General features: G+C 47.4%; 1 protein-coding gene across 1 annotated transcript in view; it reads right to left on the bottom strand.

Moving 5' to 3' along the window:
- Positions 1–304: 304 nt before the first annotated feature.
- Positions 305–18,994, bottom strand: part of Slc6a2 (solute carrier family 6 member 2) — a 37,333-nt gene continuing 18,643 nt past the window's right edge. The window contains exons 4-14 of the mRNA XM_059262680.1: positions 16,495–16,633; positions 9,542–9,676; positions 8,442–8,545; positions 7,197–7,321; positions 5,601–5,713; positions 4,433–4,561; positions 3,879–3,978; positions 2,847–2,947; positions 2,276–2,443; positions 1,280–1,351; positions 305–749 (exon numbers count right to left, since the gene is read on the bottom strand). Of these exons, the coding sequence (XP_059118663.1) occupies positions 726–749; positions 1,280–1,351; positions 2,276–2,443; positions 2,847–2,947; positions 3,879–3,978; positions 4,433–4,561; positions 5,601–5,713; positions 7,197–7,321; positions 8,442–8,545; positions 9,542–9,676; positions 16,495–16,633 (1,210 nt within the window). The 3' untranslated portion in view covers positions 305–725. The remainder of the gene's footprint in view (positions 750–1,279; positions 1,352–2,275; positions 2,444–2,846; positions 2,948–3,878; positions 3,979–4,432; positions 4,562–5,600; positions 5,714–7,196; positions 7,322–8,441; positions 8,546–9,541; positions 9,677–16,494; positions 16,634–18,994) is intronic.

The raw sequence follows: 18,994 nt of genomic DNA, 5'->3' as shown, positions 1-18,994 counted from the left end.
TTCTGGAATATCTGACTTTGTGGCACTTCCTGACTGGTGGTCTAGCTACATTCTCCCCCTAACGTCATGGTTTGGGACTATCCAAACACAAGAAGCTAGAGTAATGTTCTAGAACATCCCAAACCCAATCTCAGATTAACTAGAAAACTAAATCAGGGGGTTTCGTCTCAAAACCCCTAAAACATCGACCAGCCACACTTTGGCTGCAAATAAACCCCAGCTCCCACACAGAGGCTCAGACACCAGAGTGGTAACTGGGTGGAAATAGAGGGGTAACCTTGGCTCCCACACAGACCCCATCAGGCTTTGGTTGGGCTTTTGATCTCTATCCAAATGTCAATTTTCTCTCAGCCTCGATGAATCAAAGGTTTCTTCTATGATTTGAAGCACAAGCACATTCGGGAAAGGGTTCTGCCTGAGCCATGAACCTCAGCTCAGGTGTGCACTGAGATTGTCCTCAAGCCAGAGTTCCAGAAGCCATGTCCCATTCCCTCCTTCCATCTTCTTCCTCGAGGCTCACTAGTTCTCCACACTCGCTGCCTCCAGGCCCAATGAACAGAAGGTGAACAAAACCAGAGTCACAGAATCATTAGTAACTGGGAAAACAAGAGGGTTGGGAAAGGTTCTTCCAGGATAGGAATCCCAGGGCGGTGTCCACTTGGGGGTGAAGAGGATGCCCTTGGCCCGGATGTTGACCCGTGGGTTCCTCCTCCTCGGGGCCAGGTTCAGATAGCCAGCCAGTGCCGCAACTGTGACGAAAAATAGAGTAATTGAAGACAGAGTCAGTGGGGATTTGGAGGACCAGGGGCCAGCTGGTTGGGGCAGCAAGAAGCAAAGATGAAGCAAAGCAAACAGCCTCCTTCCCAGCACAGAGCTCAGAGCACAATCCTTAAATGGTGCTGAGGCTGGATGCAAAAGAACCACCCAAAAGAGGGAGCTCAGCAGGCACCACCCTCACCCCTGGAGCCAGCAACTCATTACTAATGCCCTGCAGCTATCTATGTCTTCAAGATTCTAAAATGCTCAGCTTAGTTTGGTGACACAGATGTGACAGCTCAGGGGCAGAATAAAACTAGGAACATTCTAGCACTCAGCATCCCGGGACTAGGAAACAGCATCAGCATCAGGAGGCTGACTGGGCACCCATCACCTTAGCCCCTAAGCTGAAGCTGGTCACCACCCAGATTTTCCCAGCTGTGATCCTGCTAGGGCACCCCACAGAGAACAGCCAGAACCCACCCTGTCCTGCCCCACACCCCAAGGTCAGCTCTGCATCTACCTGGAACTGTCTCACGTCTCTCTGGGCCACCAGGTGGTGCTCATTCTCCGGCGTGATGCCGTAGGCTACTCTCTGTGAAGAAGGAAAGGAGAGCGTCTCACTGGCCCAGACCTCAGATGTGTCCAAGCAGTTCAGATGTGAGGTCTTTGCCTTACAAAGTAAGGACACTTGGAAAGACTACCACCACTGGTTTGTATGGCAAAATAAAAGTCATGATGTAACTTCAGGATAAAAGGCACCTCTGCTCTGTGTGTGTGTGTGTGTGTGTGTGTGTGTGTGTGTGTGTGTGTACGATGCATACATGTAAAGGGAAAGGAATCAATCATGTCAGAAACCTTCTGTGTGTGTGTGTGTGTGTGTGTGTGTGTGTGTGTACGATGCATACATGTAAAGGGAAAGGAATCAATCATGTCAGAAACCTTCTGTGTGTGTGTGTGTGTGTGTGTGTGTGTGTGTGTACGATGCATACATGTAAAGGGAAAGGAATCAATCATGTCAGAAACCTTCTCTGTGTGTGTGTGTGTGTGTGTGTGTGTGTGTGTGTGTGTGTGTGTATACGATGCATAGATGTAAAGGGAAAGGAATCATGTCAGAAACCTACAGGTTAGGCTGATCATATTATGATTAGAAAAATGGTAGTGGACTCAGACAAGGAGAGATGGGATATCTGGGGACATAACACATCTTAAAAGGGGACAGGCATGGCTGAGCTTTGCCTTCTCCTATGAGCAGTAGAAACAGCCATGGTACTGATGGGCAGCATGCAGGAAGCAACCTCCCATGGGCCAGGTTCTTTACTTAGCACCCAAGTGTTTTTCCCTTCCAAGGTACACAGTATTATTCTCAGGTTACAGGTGTGGAAACTGAGGCTCAGGATGGGTCATCACTTGGTAAATGAGGTGGGTATGCTGACCCTAAGTATTCTCTTATCTCTGTCTCACCCCAATAAGAATGCCACCTCCCCCCTTACCCCACAGTAGCCATCCCGGAGCTCACCTCCCAAAGGGAGCCCCGTATGCTGAAGAACTTGTAGATGACATATGCAGGTACCAGGGTCATGGATGAGAGGGCAATGCCCCACCCGACCCAGTTGGCCCAGGGAGGATAGACGTAGTCATCATAGGTGAGCGGCTTGAAGTTGATGATACTGACCACCACGACAAACTGGAGGAAAGGGTGGGGGCAGGGAGGAAAGATGGAGTCGGGGCGGAGAAACAGCGAAAAGAGAGAGGAGGGAAGCGGGAAGAGAATGGCCGAGATAGAAACGAAATGAGATGACCACAGGAGGGAGGGAGAAAGAAAAGAAAAGGTGTTCAAGAGGTAAGGGATGGCAAAGACGGTCGGGGGGAGGAAGGAACACACGTGACTTTGTAGCCAGCACAGCAGCACAGGGGCGGGGGTGGGGAGGAACCTGGCTGGACACTCACTAAGGTAGATTATCCCCCACCCCTGCTAAGGATCCCGCCTGCACAGATGACCAGGCTTCTAGATTCCAGCACCTCCTCCCCTAGGGAATAAATATGCCCACCCCACCCCCACCGTGGTACCCCAGCCACACCCTACCCACCAGGAGGAAGGCAGGGCTGACGAACTTCCAACACAGTCTCCAGTACAGGCCTGGCTTGAAGCCCATCATCTGCTGGATGTCATTGCTGAACCTGTCCACACCTGTGAGCACATAGGGCAAGGCTGTCACAGAGAGCCCACAGACGCAGGACCGGGGTCTCCCCTGATGCCGTTCCATGAGGTCCTGGCAGAGTGCAGGGTTGGTGGCAAGAGACTGACACCCCGGAATGCAGGAGGCCCGGCAGGCACCTGGCTAATGGCGAAGAAGGGAGAGGACAAACTCTGGAACCGTCACCTTTCATGTGCCACTCTGATTATCTTAAAAGGGGGAGTTCCCCCAGAGCTCAGAGAAGGGAGGACTTGACCCAGACTGAGGAGCCAGGTCTTGGCCCCAGCCTGGCTCTTTCCTCTTGCTTAGTCTTTCTGTGAAAACAGCTGTCTATCCATACGTGCACACACATGGGCACCCTCCCCCAACCATAATTTGAAAGAGACCATCAGACTGCAACCTTGTCCAGAAAGAGTAAGAACAAGACTAACCTTTACTCTCACATAAAGGGGAAATGAACAATGATAACACATCTGACAGTTTGCTTCTCAGCTCAGCTCCAGAATGATACAGGATATTTGTTTAAGTTTGAATTTCAGACCCATAATGAAAAAAATCGGCATCAGGAGAGTCTGTGCAGTATTTGGGTCATGCTGATCTAAAAATATGTGTTCATCGTTCATCTGAAGTTCGAGTTCAGCAGGCATCCTGTTTTGTTTGTTCAGTCTGACAATTGCACTGTCAGGTTTGGTGGCTGGGGGTCTGCAGCTTGCTAAGGGTTCTCTTTCAGCTGTTGGCACTGGGGGTCTTTTAGGTCTCTGCAGCCCCAGTGAGCTGAGGATTGGAGAGACTTAACACCTATTAAATGGGCTGCTCACTTCTGGAGATCCAGGTGGCTGTCCTGAATAAAAAGCTCTTTCCCCTCTCCAGGTAAAAGAGACTCCACGAGCGCTGGGGACCAAGGCTTATGACAGCCTCACTTACCGTAAAACCAGGAAACTCCGATCGCTTCCATAAGCACCGCAAACAGAATGGAGGTGCCTGCTGCAAAGGTGTCTAGCAGAGTCAGTACGTAAATTCCTCCCTGGGGCACAGAGAGAAAGGGCTTGAGCCAACCTTGGCTATAAACAGTCACCGACTATCCTACAAACCCTACCTATCCCCATTCGCACATGCTCAGAGCCCTGTTCACAAGCATGGGTGGCAGGGTTGTACAGCTAAATGTGTCTGCATTCTAACCAAGGGCTCTAGGAGCCACTGGCTGAAAGAGTTACACTTGATAAACATCACGATAAGTTTCCAAAGGACTTCTGCAGGTCCTAAGTCATTCGGCAGTAAATAACAGCGCTTGGAAATCATCAGCCCCAGAGGTAGCAGGAGGCAACAGTGATCTCCTCTGAGTGTGAGAACACAGGGTTCAGGATAGTAGAACCCCTGTGCTCAGCCTCATCCAACCCAGCCCAGTACCAAGGCTGAGAATGTCTAGATTTTGAAGCACAGTCCTAGAAAGCCCCAGATTGCCCCATGGCCAGCCTCACCTTGGTTATGCAGAACATGGCCAGAAGGAAGGTACTTATGGTGACACCAAAAGTGAAGAGTTTCCGATGCCGCTTCAGGACCTGGAAGTCGTCAGCCAGTCCAGTGATAACTGCTTCCATGCCTCCCATCTGTAGAGAACCAGGAGGGAGGGCAGGAATGAAGGGCTCCCTATAGTTTAGTATCAGCCTCAGTTACATCAGGGTCTTCAGAAATTGGCAGGCCCCGCCTTCCTCCCAAGTGTTTTCCCCCTTTTTCTGTCCCAATCTCAACCAAGCTCAAGTTATGTGGGATGGGGAAGAGTTAACTCTTGCCTGCCTCTGCAACAGGTCCCTGACCCCTGACTCACTCAGCCTGAGTGGGTACTGATGGGAAATAGAGAGTGAAGGGATATATTGCCCAGGTTATATATCTATATACAAATAGAACCTTCTGGAAACATCAGCTAATGGACTTCTCTAGAGTGGGAACTTCATACCATAGCATATGACAAGGGTTCCTTACTGCCTTTCTAATCACCAAAGTGGTCACTTTAAGTACAGACTCTGTGGTGGCAGACAATAGTCACACATGTCCCTTGCTCCTCTCCACTGCCCTTGGCAGACATTGTTAATCAACCTCAATACTCTACCCTAGGGTCTGGAATCAACCTCAGAACCCTTCGCAACAACTGCTCTGGCAGATCCACCAAGTAAAAAGTAAACAGTGAGATCTGCTGTCCAGCCCTTCCCTAAGGTATTTAGGGTGGAAACACACATTAAAAAGATGTCAGGAACTTAACTGTGCACATAACTGAATAATAATAAAAAACCAGGGATCTAGTAACCTAACAGGGTCCAAAATGTTTGGGTTGGTTATCAGTAATAAAACATAATGAAATGGGAAAGTGCTTGGTCACAGGACATTCTATTCATGTCCTGTGGGGAGAAGTCTGGCTCCCCATCTACAAAAGCAGAGTGTTGGGCTGGCTTGTCTGAGGTCCAGTACAATTTGGAGTTCCTGTAGGTTCCTGCCTTTGACCGAGGCTACCATTTTGAAGGACGACTCACTTCATTGTCTAGATTAAAATAAGGCCCTTGGAAACAGACCCCAGACAGCAGCAGCCCTGCAGGCTGAGTACTGGTATGGATTACAGTGGTGGAGAAGGGTGTTCTGGGAGCCATCACTCACTGAGCTGTCCAGACCCAGAGCCAGGAGCATCAAGAAGAACAGGACAGCCCAGAACGTGGATCCGGACAGAGTGGATATGGCTTCTGGATACAGGATAAACACAAGGCCAGCTCCTGTAAGAAACATTAGGGCCTGATCAATGGTGGGGATGTTCAATGGGGACTGCACAGGGCAGGGGAGCTCCAGCCCAGCCTCAGGACCCTTGATCAGTTATGTGTGGGCAGCACAGACTCAGGATCTAGGCATGAGAGATGGAGCCACAGTACAGCTGTGCTATTGTCCAGATCTGTAACGTCCCCCAAGCAGCCCTGTGTCAGAGTCCTGATCCCCAGCTGGTGCAGTTTCAAAGTGATGGGAACTTCAAGACATAAAGTCCAATGTAGCCTTCCATTTGTTGAGGATGCACCCTTGTAGGAGATATTGGGACCCAAGCTCCTCTTCCCTCCATCCCTTGGCCATTGGGTGAATAGGTTGTTCCACCATGTGGGCCCAACATAGGCCCCAAAGCAAGAGTGCCAAACAGTCATTGACTAAAACCTCCAAAACTGTGTCAAGTAACCCCGTTCTCTTCGTAAGCCAACTGTCTCAGGGACCTTGTTAACAGTGACACAAAGCAGAGGAACAACCAGGCAGAGAGAGCGGCACGTGGCCTGAACAGCTACAAGCCACATGTGGTAAACCCGCTCTCTACTCTATGGGAATCTACTCCGATTCTCAGAAACTCATGACCCTCCAAGGCCATTAAAGGCTGCCCTTTCCTGGGTCTCAACTTCCCTGCAGCCTTAAGAACACAGAAGGCCATAGAGAAGGACAGAGGTTCCAGAGTCAAGCTGACTGGGGCCAAATGCTAGCATCACTGATCACTAGCTCATGCATAGCTTAAATCCCAAATCACTCATCTTTAGAGAGAATCTACTGAGCCTTGCCTTGCAGATTTGGGAGAAGTGGAGGTATGCTGCTATGTTTGGAACATAGTTTGTCCCCACTGAAATTCATGCTCAGGCTTGCTCCCCAGTATAGCAATGTGAAGAGGTTGAGGAGCTTAAAGATGTAACTAGATGTTAGTGAGAGTAACCCCATTTTTAGGAGTTCTTACTCCCTAAGAGTTGTGGGCTCTCATGGAGAGGCTGTTCTACAAGCATGACTCTTTTGACACACAGGCATTTCTACTTCTCTATAATAAGATAAATAGCGTATGACCTACACCAGAAGCCTACTGGACAACCGATCTCCATGCTCTGGGCTTCCAGAGAGGTAAGCTAACTAAACAACTTTTGTGTATAAATCACCCAGTATGAGCACCTAATGCTACCTCCTGCAGACCCAGAGCTGTGAGGACTTCAGAACTAGAATAGATTTGGTACTAATTATTAGTTAGTTAGCACAAAGGCTGGTACAAAATGAGCAGCCCAAAATGTGTTCCTCTTAGGCCCATAGAGGAATGTTTTTGTTATCTAGTTAGGGCCCATGGTTGCCAGGAATATTCAATGACGGCCCTAGGAGAAAATCCAACAGTTGGAAGTCCAAAAACCTCCACAGCCAGCTGTCACAGTCCTCCAACCAGCTCAGTCTTTCTTCCTTCAGCTGGAGACCTACCTTCAGTAGCAACATCCTCAATCTTGACCTTATGCTCATGGGCCATGTAACCAAGGATGGAGAAGATGGCAAAGCCAGAAATAAAGCTGGTAACACAGTTGATGGTACTGGTCAGCAGGGCATCCCTGGGAGAGAGAGAGAGAGGCTTCTAGTGACAATTCAAATCCACCTTGCTCCACTCACACTCTGCTCACAAACCACTGGCCGTCTGTGGAATCTTCAGTCTCATCCAGTCTCAAAGGCCACCCCTCCTTTCCATTTTCCTGCTGTCACATGGACCCCAGGGCCTCACCACCACTGGGGCAGTGTGTCAGCAAAGAACTAACCAAAGGCTTGGGGATAAGAGTTCCTCTCTCCTTAAGTAAACTCAATGGCTTTCTACGTCTCCTAGCTCCCTGTGTTGTCATTTCAGAGCGTTGCTAAGATGATCCACCCTTCCTTCTTGGCTTATTCCTCATGACTTCTAGTGTACACTCTTGGAACAAACAAAGCAAAGCAACTCGCTGATCCACTGACACGCTGCCTCCCTGTCTTTGTCCACGCCATTCCTTAGCACACACGCCATCTGTTCCACACCTGCCTACCTCAGCTGTCCTCCCAGGCTTGCTCATCAAGTTCACTTCCAGGCTCTTAATGGAAGTACCCTACTAAGTGGATGACCATCCCATTTCCTGACTTCCCTAAAACCTCTCCTGGTGGCACATCCATCCTGTTCTTTCTTGAATCGAAGACAGTGATCCTGCCTTGATTGTTAAACGGAGTGAGAGAGGTAAGCCTAAATCTGCCCCAGCTCTGAAGTCCTCATAGTATAGGGTCTACAGGAAATAGCACTAGGTGCTCGCTGATCCAAACTGGAGATGATCTCCTCTGTGTCCCATCTGCCCAGAAGTCTTACTTTTGACCCAACCAGCCCGCACCAACTTGTCCATTCTGACCCTGCCTCACAGAGTATCTGATGGAGAGAATCAGGAGCTCCATCCTCTCTGGAAGCCATGCCACATTCCTCTGTCCCAGTAATCCTTCCCCATGGGCCCCTATGACTGGTGACCTCAACTTTCCCAAGAGATATCGTCTAGTGAAATATGCTCCTTGGGCCCCCTAGACCACATTGGGATTCCCAGAATGACCAGGATGATCCACAGAAGACTGGTGGCTTCTTGTCCAGATAAAGCCCTCTCTCCATCCCTATAAGGACCAACCCCAGGATTCAAAGCATTGGCAAGCTCTGCTAGGGTGCTTGCTTACCTGTAACAGTTGTTGTCAAATTTATTGTAACTGGCAAATGCAATCAAGACTCCAAATCCAGCCCCCAGGGAAAAAAATATCTGAGTTGCAGCATCAATCCATACCTGAAAACAGTGAACAAAAGTCATCACCATCTCTACTTCCTACAGAACTGCACTGCCTCCCTGAGAGTGCCATAGACCAGAAAACATGGTCTGAAGCAGACGTAGGCAGTATAATAACAGGCTTGAATTTCCCTAGCATCTCCTGGCCTTGGGTACCAGAGTAATCCCATCCCAGGGGAAGCCCAGTGGATCCATTTAACATCCAGATTTTCAAGAAAGTTAATAAACTAAAATTTCTAGGCTAGAATGTTATCAGGGCAAGACCAAAGGGTTCCATCCATCTCAGGAGTTATGAAGATGGCATCTTCAGAAGATAATGTGTCTTCCAGCTGCAGACACAGGTAACCAATGGGGGCCTTTGGAGACAATGGAGTTGGCTTTCCAATCCCCTCTCCCTGGTGACAAAAGCATATGCCTGGTGGACTAAAGATATGAGCCCTTCTCCAATCTCTGTGTCATGGTTTAGCCCTAGTTAGTCTCACTTCTCCAGCATCCATGCTTGCCCATATATATATATATATGTGTGTGTGTGTGTGTGTGTGTGTGTGTGTGTGTGTGTGTGTAAATATATATAATAAGTATATCCAGTACACCTAAACTAAGGCATTTGAATGTGATGATGCCTGCCACACCTCTACTTGTATTATTCTGGATTTCCCCAACCTTCCATTACAATGGGGAAAGGTGGATCCACTCACTGACACTACACTAAGGACTCAGTTTCTACATATCTGGGTGAATGAGGGTAGCTGAACAGGTGCAGACCATATGGAAGCCTGCTGTGCTTCATAAGTTTCAAGGTAACCCATGACCTATGGTCTATCATCTTTCTAAGCATTACACAAGGAAGAGGTTGCTTCTTGGTCCTTGCTCTATCGCATAGTGGTAGGCTGGACACTCAACCAAGAAAGAAGCACATTGAAATGTACCTTTCTTAATCCTGTTACCACACCCATCACCACCTGGCCCAATGCTCGGTGGCCACTGGGCACTCACCGTGGCCTCTTTGAGGCGGTAGAAGTCAATGTGCAGGTAGGCATTGATGCCATTGGAGGCACCAGGCAGCGTGACACCATGGACCAGGAGCACAAACAGCACAAAGTAAGGCAGGGTGGCTGTGATCCACACGACCTGAGCAATAGACAAACTGGAAATGAGAGTCTCGCTCTGCCTGTGACCCGGGGAGGTACTAGGTCAAGGATACCAGGTCTTTTCCCAGAAAGCTAAACATGCCCTCCCCCAGCTTCCTTCTCCTAGTGTTTGAGGTACCATCTTCATCTCGGGGCCAAGTCCTTGGCCAGACTCCAGGGACAGGACAAGGAACAGATGCAGGGCTCCCTAAAGAAGCTCAGAACTGATTAAGTCAGTCGCTTAGAGAACAGGGCTCAGACAGAAATGGCAGTCACCAGGGGCGAAACTGGCTTCTCCAAGCCCTGAGACCTCTTTGTCAACAAAGCTGCCTTTCCCAGCCCCTTTAGGCTACTTCCTATGGAACTGAGCACACCACCCAAACCCTGTCGGGCTTGCCTCCATCACACCATAGGCACTGGCTGTTGCCCTCAGCTTAGAGGCGGTCTATTAAAACGTCCGGTCTCTCTCCCTCTCCTCTCTCTCCATTTTCCTTCCCCTCCTTTGCCATCTCCTTTAACACTTTCTCTTCTTGTATATATGTGCTTGTGTTTCCTTCAGTGTTGAGGATAGAACCCAGAGCCTTCCACACGTCAAGCAAGGGTTCTCCCACTGAGATGCATCTTTTATTTTATGAGACATCAGCTCACTTGTGGCCCAGGATCCCTCAAACTCACAATCCTCCTGTCTCAGTCTCCCAAGTGCTGGGATTACAGATATGTGCAAAACACTTAACTTCTCTCTTTGTCTTTATCCACATTTAATTGCCTTCTCTCAAGTCTGTGGTGCATGGGAATGGACAGAAAACAGAAAAAAAATTCTCCACCTCAGTAGGAGCAGATCGAGACCAAGACAAATTATCTTTGCAGAAACACAAAAGGGAAGAGATTACCTTTAGAATCAAAGCAGATAGCCATGCCCAGCCCAGCTTGCAGGAACAGAGAAAGAAAGACAGGACTAGGAGGGTTGGTATCATCTCTGATCCTTCATGCTCTTGGCTATACACTACATTTAACCAATATATACAAGAATGTGGAAGAGAGTTCCCAGTCTTGGGATTTCTGGTTCAAATGGCCTAAGGTACAGCCTCAACTCCAATATTTTTTCCCAACAGAGGTCAATGGGCAGCCAAGGTTAAATGCCTTCACTCTTGATGCAGCTGTGGGCTGTAGCATTTTTCTTTGTGGAGAAGTTGGGCCCCAAACAGAACACTGAGCTAGGGCCAAGGAAAGCACCACTGAAACATGAGTGGACACGTAGCTTAAGGAACGGGTGGGTTCCCCCTACAGCACTCTGCCCCTAAAGAGTCCATACACAACCCTAGAGGGAACATGGAAGACATGACTAACGGTAAAGTTCTTTGCCAGCCTGGAAAGATATGGGCTCAAAACAAAGATTGATATATTAGTGACAAATTCACACATTTTCCGTATCTGTGTTTAGAAACTGGAATTTACCTCCTTTATTTCCTTATTCCTGGTCTATATGGGTCTTTTGAAATGTCTGTTAGGTGAATAAGTGAACATTCATAGATGAAAGGTTGTTAGAAGACGGGATGGATGGTTGAATATAGATTTGTGTTTTTGGTTAAATCAATGGATGGGTAGTTAAGTGGGCAGATGGTTGAGCGGAGGGATAGATGGATGCAAGAGCAGGTGTGTTACAAACCAGAGCCTCAGTGAATGAGAGTTGGTCAAAGAAAGGATGAAAATATGGGCAAAAGAATGGGTGAGGAAACAGAGTAGGCCCATCAGTTGGGGGGCACATCTGCTTCAGAGGAAACCAGAAAGGCTCCCCTGTTTAACGGCATCCAGTTAGCCACTCCACAGTTCTGTGCATGTCTTTGAGAACACCAACTTCTGTGTTCTTTGAGGGGCTGTGGGTACAGAAACATGGGGGACAAACTTGATAACAAATGGGGAGAAAAACATGCCCTTGAAAGTGAAGCTGTTGCATCTGGGTGGCCTCACATTGGTCTCAGATGATTCAATCTCTCCAACCGGGACAAACAGATCTCATCCCTTGGCAATTGGAACAAAGAAGAGCCATCATCCATCCTTATTCTAATAGCTACAGTCTCCTACAACTCATGTCAACAGCTGTGGCCCAGCTGCACTGTCCTACCCAGCAGGCTGGGTGTGACCACACTCCTCTCATGGAAACAGCACCCAGTGTTCCGACTCCAAGGAATCTCCCAAGGAGTCTGGAGGTGGCCCTACACTGGCCATGACTGAGGCTCCAACACAGATTTAATTTGCCCAAAGAATGCACCAGGGTATAATGGAGACCACTGTGAGGGTGTCAGGCATCAAGGAAAAACAGCTTTTTTCCACCATGATCATACATTCAAAATTAAAGCTTTTGGTGGCAAATGTGTTTTCAGCCATCTAGAACCTTTTGTCAAAAGCTGGTGGACAGCTCCCTCACATCCATGTGTGCCCCTGTGCACACAGCAAAGGAAAAGCCCTCTGAGCTCTGTCATCTTCATCCCAGGCCTCATCTTAAATGTGAGATAAAGGACAAAATGAACAAGTAATTCCTTTTTCTCTATTCTGTCACTTTAAACAGTTTTGGGTTGGGGTTTTTGTTGTTTTAGTTGTTACTGTTTTTTATTTTTGTTTTGCTTGTTTGTTTTTGTTTTGAGACAGAGTTTCACTAGGTAGCCCTGGCTAACCTGCTCTAATAGATCAGACTGACCTCAAACTCTGTTTCCTGAGTGCTGGGATTAAGGGCATGTTCCACCTTGTCCATGCTTAAACATAAATTCTTGTCCACTTGGCTGTGTCTGTGGATAATTTCTGAAGTTCCACAGTAACATACTCAAACCAATGGCTGATCATAAAAATGAAGAGGACTGTGGCTCATAAAGGAAGAGCTTTATGAGCTCAGATGGCAGAGCTTCCTCCAAGTGGTATGGGTATATATAGTCTCAGTGTCAGAGCACAACACCAACTAGAACTTCTCCAACTGTGGATCTACGAGGACCCTGAGGGGCACCCCAGTAAAGTTCAGATTTTTGCCCCTTCCTGGAGAGATTCTAATTTGGTGTGAGTGGGTAGGAGCTCCCATTTCTAATGAGCTTCTGAGTGACATCAACGGTAGTAGCCCAGGGAACTCACCCTGACCAAGACCATTCTTGGCCCGATGCCTGGGTGCATAGCTAGGCTTGCATACTTTCAATAATGGAACACGCCTTTGTGGTGCACACCTTTAATCCCAGCACTCAGGAGGCAGAGGCAGGTGGATCTTTGTGAGTTCAAGGCCAGCCTGGTCTACAGAGCGAGATCCAGGAAAGGCGCAAAGCTACACAGAGAAACCCTGTCTCGAAAAAACAAACAAACAAACAAACAAGCAAACAAACAAACAAAAAACAATAATGAAACAGCAGCATCTCCCTGGACACACACCTCTGGGAGGAAGCTCCCTACAGTTCAGGGCCAGCTAGCCTAGCCTACTTGCCAAGTGCCAGGCCAATGAGAAACTCTCTCTTAAACAAACAAGCAAACAAATAAACAACAACAACAGTGTACAGGAGTGAAAATCCATAGTCTTCCCTCTGGGCTTCACATATACACACACACACACCCAAATACACATGTGTAATCCACACATACAAAACATACACATGTGCATACAAATAAGAATTAAAATAAATAATAAAGTAAATATCCACACTGTATCTCTGTGAAACTTCATTAACTTTTCCAGACTTAGGTTTTGTGGTCTTTGAACTGAGTTCCAGGGCCATTTTCACTAACAATGAAGATAATCTTTCATACAGAAGAATGTGTAGGGCATGGCATAACACTAACATTGCTGAAGAAAACAGCATGCTATACATAGTTTAGTGTAAGCATGGACCATATGCAAATGACCCTGTTGTGTGTAACTCAGTTCATAACTTAGTCAAGTTGTGAAGTAAGACAGGACCAGCTTGTACTGACGCAGAAATAGGAAGACAGCTAGAATTATGACTTGACTATAAATGCAAATGCAAGCAAAAAGCTTTTTATCTACTAAATATTCTAAAACTCAGTTAATCTCTGAATTTGTCTGGCTTTCTGTCTCTTCTCAATTCCACCACCTCTTGCTAGAATTCCGGACATGGCCTATATGTTCCCACCTTCCAAACAGCCCCAAGGCCGGCAGCGCAGTAGGTAACAAATGGCTGGTCCTGGACAGCTCTGCCACCTCCTCTCATGTCGCTGGAAGAGGGGCCTCTGACGTTTCTCAAACTCAGTGCAGTGTGTAGAGGATTGGGTGGGAACTCAGATGATGGGGAGGTGAGTGAACACTGCTTCTAACCGCCTTCTCTTCTGAGGTGTTCACCGGGCCAACACAGCTGTCACGGAGTGTGTGGTCGGGGGTACCCCCCTCCCCTGGTTCAGACTACACTCCACCTTCCCAAGAGCCAAGCAGTCAGTATCTTTCCACGCCATCTTCACTTGCCCATGTTTCACTCATGCGTCATCACAGGTCCCCTCTGTGACTCTGGAGGCAGACTAAGAAAAGCTTGTGTTCTGTCTTGGAAAGAAATAAGCAATACTCTTGGATTCCTCTTCGGCCAGTTTATAAAAACAATTAAAGACAGCGTCGGAATGTGCCAAGTGAAGCCAATTCTAGGAATGTCCTCCCCTGTGGACCACCTGGGACCTCTGTGTGCTCAAACCTCAGAATTCTAGGGGACTTATACAAATGGGGGCCCTGGCTTCAGCTGACCCTGCAGACCCACTCACATCCCTCTTCCTGTTTCCACACGGAGAGCGCTTTCCTGGGGAAACACTCCTCACCTTAGAAAGCACATTTGGCAAGAGGATCTGGGCATGCTCAGCCATTCCTTCTCCTGCTGATCTCTAGGTAACACAAGTCTCCCTCCCGGCAGCTTATGGTCTGCTCATGACTGTGAGGAATGAGCTTGGGTTGCCATATTAGGACACTGATGGCCCCACATCCATCTTCTGCAGCTCTCTGGATGGACTGTGAGGCCTGCTCCTGGTACCAAGAGCACACAGAGAACCCTAAGCAAGGCTTGTCTAGGGCTCCCACACCTTAGCAGCTTTGCTCACAGTTCCTTCCAGTGAGAAACTTTTCCTCCTCCTCACTTCTACCCATGCCTGTCCTAACAGGTGTAACACAAACATCACCTTCTCCATGGCCTTTGTAGACCTTCTCAGCTGAAAAAGCATCCATTGCCCAAATGCAGCATCTCAGGCTTTTTGACCATGACCCATGGTAGGAAATATTGCCTATCTCATCAAAGTACAGGTAAACATACACGTAGCTACATCTGTCTGTCTAGATGTAACTACCTGATAAGTTGGCTTAATAACAGTTTCAAGACCTGCAGTTGATAGTTTTATTAAGGTATAACTGAAAAAAGAGATAAAGCTGGACTACCTAACATGAAATTATTCTAAGGTAAAATTAAGTTTAAAATAAAAACTACACAATAAGAACAAGTGTAGTTTGTGGCCACTGGTATTTATTTGAAGGAGGCTGCACATAGATAAATACTGGACACCTCTGCTGACCCCAACACAAACAGATGAAAGCAACTGAGGAAATAATCTGTCCTCTCTTTGTGTACTGCTAGTCCTAGCCTCTAGGATAGCACATAGTAGGTGCCCATAAAAGCTTAATAAGTTGAGCTAAGCACTTCATAAAGTCCCCTGAACTTACCCACTCATCCTTCAACCCATTACTAAGCATTTACTGGAGACCTGCTATGTGCCGAGCATCAGGTCGATAGTGATCCTGGACTGGTTTTGACACTGGGACAAAGAGCAAGCATGATGTAAGCAGAGACTGGAAGAACTACTGCATGTGTGAGTGTGCTCCGGGAAGTCAGCTGTCATGATATGAGATATCCAGGAAACACAGAAACGCTACGTGGAAACAATCCTAAGCCCTCAGATGGACAACTCCAAATCAGCTCCCAGCCAGTCCTGACCACCTAGGATGTCCCAGTCAAGGCTCCAGACATGGCCCAGGCAATATCACACAGAGAAGAAGAACTATCTACCTGAGCCCAGTCCATTCCCAGAACTATAAGACATGATAAAATATTTACCATTTTAACACACTATATTTTGGTGTGGCTTGTTCCAAACAATTATCTAAGTAAAACATTAGAAAGAACACTTCCTAGCTCTATCGTCTTTAATTACAGTAGAATTCTAGGCAACATAGAGTCCCAGTAGGGTTGTTACCCCCATGTTATTCCCCAAGCTGAGAATCAACTGGAGCCTCCGTAAGTATTCACCATCGCTGAGAGCTGACCACAGGAGGCAACATCATCCAAGTTCAGAATGCCACCTTCACGCTCTACCTAACCTTATGTTCTCCTAATTATCTAGACAGTTGTGGGTGCCCAACGCTGCATTAGAACAAAAACATGCATCTAATTATCTTTCAAAACATCTTTCTCCCAAAAATTCAGCATGGACTTATTTATAGTAATGCGAATCGTCGATTTCCTGAGTACAATGCAATGCTTACACGCAGTTTCAGATGAGAATTAAAGGTCAAAAATCTTTAGCCTTGGTCTCAGACTTTAGGCAATGCCCCAAGCTATTATGGAAGCTTTCAAGGGAAATTATGAGTAGGCCCGATCTACTTGCACCCTTGACGCTGCTGTTGGGCGGAGTCAGGTTTAGGGTAACAGATTTGTCCACATGGTGGTAGAGCTGAGGGGATGCCCTGAACCTGGGGTCCTAGACCCACCGATTTGCACCAACCACATGGTCATAGCTGGGAGAACACAAAACAAGATGTGCATTTCCAAAGCCAATATCCAAGCTAGAGAGGCACAGAGACATCACCTTTCCCGACGTCTTCACGCCCTTCCAGAGGCTGAAGTACAGGACGATGATGACGACCGTCAGACAGAGCAGCAGCTGCCACTGGGGCAGGCCGATGTCATGGATCCCACTGCTCTCGTGCAGATGAAGAACACCGCGCCTGCGAGCAGGAAAGAGGGCAGCGTCAGGGAGGATGACCAAGTGCCTAGGGATGGAGACAGGACCCGCCACTCAGCTACGGCCCGCACCCAGGATGGCCTGCTGGAGTGCCACTTACTGGCCCTGAGAACATGATGATAAGACAGGGAAGGCCCCTGTTCTCTAGAGTTCACTTTCTAAACTGGCAGTTCTCAGTAGGAGAAAGAACAGTGTCCACACATACACAACAACCCCTAAACAGTAAAATCCACCACTAGTAGAATTAGTGTTCACCCACACAAAATAACCCCCAAAACAAAAATCCACCAATGGTAGAATGGACAGAGTGTGGCGTACTAGGAAGCATCTATGCCCACGGAAATGAACCTTTCATATCTTATGGCAGACAATCAAATGAGCATTTTCTGTCTGATTTCATGCATATGAAGTTCTGTGAAACATGGAAAATTAATCTAGATGGTCAGAAGTCAATCTGGGCTGGAAGTGAGGGTTGTGGCCTAGGGAGGGACCCATGGGCATTCCTAGGGACCTGTTTCCTGAGCTGGGTGCTGGTCACATGGCTGTGTTCAGTTTGTGACAGTCACTGAGCTGTCCCTTTTTGATATGCATTTCTTTGTGCTATGTTGTCCTTCCATAAAATGCATTTTTAAGCAATGAAAACAGACAGAATAAGCATTCTGAAAGCCTGAGACCCTCGCATACCACGTACAGTGAGGGTATGAAAATCAGGACAGTAAGAAAATGACCGCTTGTTAATTAGAACCCAAAGTCAATAAGACAAATAGATAACATAGTAGCTCAGGACCCAGGAACTGGGTGTCCCACAGGGTGCAGAGGCTCACAGATAACTCTACACCCTAGGAAGTCAGCAAGGAGAATAGAGAGTACCTTAGTGGGACCTTTGACCACACCTATGCCATGCATTCCTCTCGAAAGGTCAGCTCCAGGCTGGCCTATCTGGACCACAGACACACCTGGGAGGCCCCTGCCATGCAGTCCCTGCCTTCATGGGGTTATATCCAACATCGGCAGTGGCATTAAGTGTAAAATCACAATAAAGAGTTGCAAATGTGAGTAGTCAGGGAGCTATAGGGGGCCCCCAGAATGCTCTCCACCTACCTGCCTCTGAGTGCCACACTCAAAGGCCACAGCTGGCCGACAATGCTGCCTCCAATGTCTTTTCCTCCAGAAGGATTCACCAATAACCCTTGCCATATATCTTTAACCCTTTCAGTTCCCATGGCTCCTGACTCATCTGCCAGAAGAGCATCTACTTGGGACACCAAGGCTGACTGCATAGTTATCTCTCAGTATCCCTGGGGGATTGGTTCCACAACCTTCCACAGATACCGAAATCTGTAGATGCTCAAGCCCCTTAGATAAAATGGCATTGTACTGGGTATTTCATACACAGCTTCTTTTGTGCACTCTATATCATCTCTAGATTACTTTAACTACCTAGTATCAGCACACGTGCTATTCTGTAGCACTGCAGAGATAATGGCAAGACACAGACATTCGTCTGTTCCTGTTCAGAATAGACACATTTTTCACAGTGTGATATCGAGGTTCACCACACAAAGGTCTTCCAGGAGAGAGAGGTAGATAAATCACTCCTGGGTTTCCAGGGCTCAGCCCAGGTCTGGCAGCTACGTGTTGTATTCAGAACAGACAAATGTTCTCAACTCTTGTAGTTAAACCCAGCAGTCCATCTTCTGTTTTAGAAATGAGGACCCAGAACCACTCTAGGAAGAGCTAGGGAAGAAAGAAAGGTGAGTCTCCGACATGCTGGTTCTTCTCGTAAGTCCTCCTTCTCCTTGTGGGAAAGGCCAGCTCTCCAGGTCCTTCATACCGCCCAAGGCAACCTCCCATTTCTCCACATAGGGATTTCACTTCCGTGTGTCATTCTACAAATGTCTGTGTTCAGCTTCAGAGAGAGGCTGGTTATATAACACTGAAGTGTTACATGCAAGCAGCAGGTTCCTACGCTATCCTTCCTTAGAATAAAACATTCATTCAAAAGGACACACTGGTGGCAAAAAAACCTTACATCTTTGATGGGAAGACAGTTAATTGTCTAAAATATATCTATATAAATATTTATATTTGTTATCTAATATTTATGTATACATACGTGTATCTGCCTTCTTAGCACCCTCTTCCTCTTTGTCCCCAAAACCCTTTCTCATCCTCCTTTCCTCTTTTTCTCCCCCCCTCCCCGTTTTCTTTCTCTTCTTCCACCTTCACCTAAAGAGAATTATGAAATAAAGGCTTTAATTTGAATATAATTCGGAACCTGCCAGGGGCACCAGTTGTGAGCGCAGCCCCATCTATGAGCATTGTTCCCCTTCAGGAACAGGAT

Source organism: Peromyscus eremicus, chromosome 5 (assembly GCF_949786415.1).
Source record: "Peromyscus eremicus chromosome 5, PerEre_H2_v1, whole genome shotgun sequence".
NCBI classification, from domain to species: Eukaryota; Metazoa; Chordata; class Mammalia; order Rodentia; family Cricetidae; genus Peromyscus; species Peromyscus eremicus.
The sequence above is the reverse complement of the archived record's forward strand: the minus strand, read 5'-3'. Positions and strand labels throughout refer to the sequence as shown.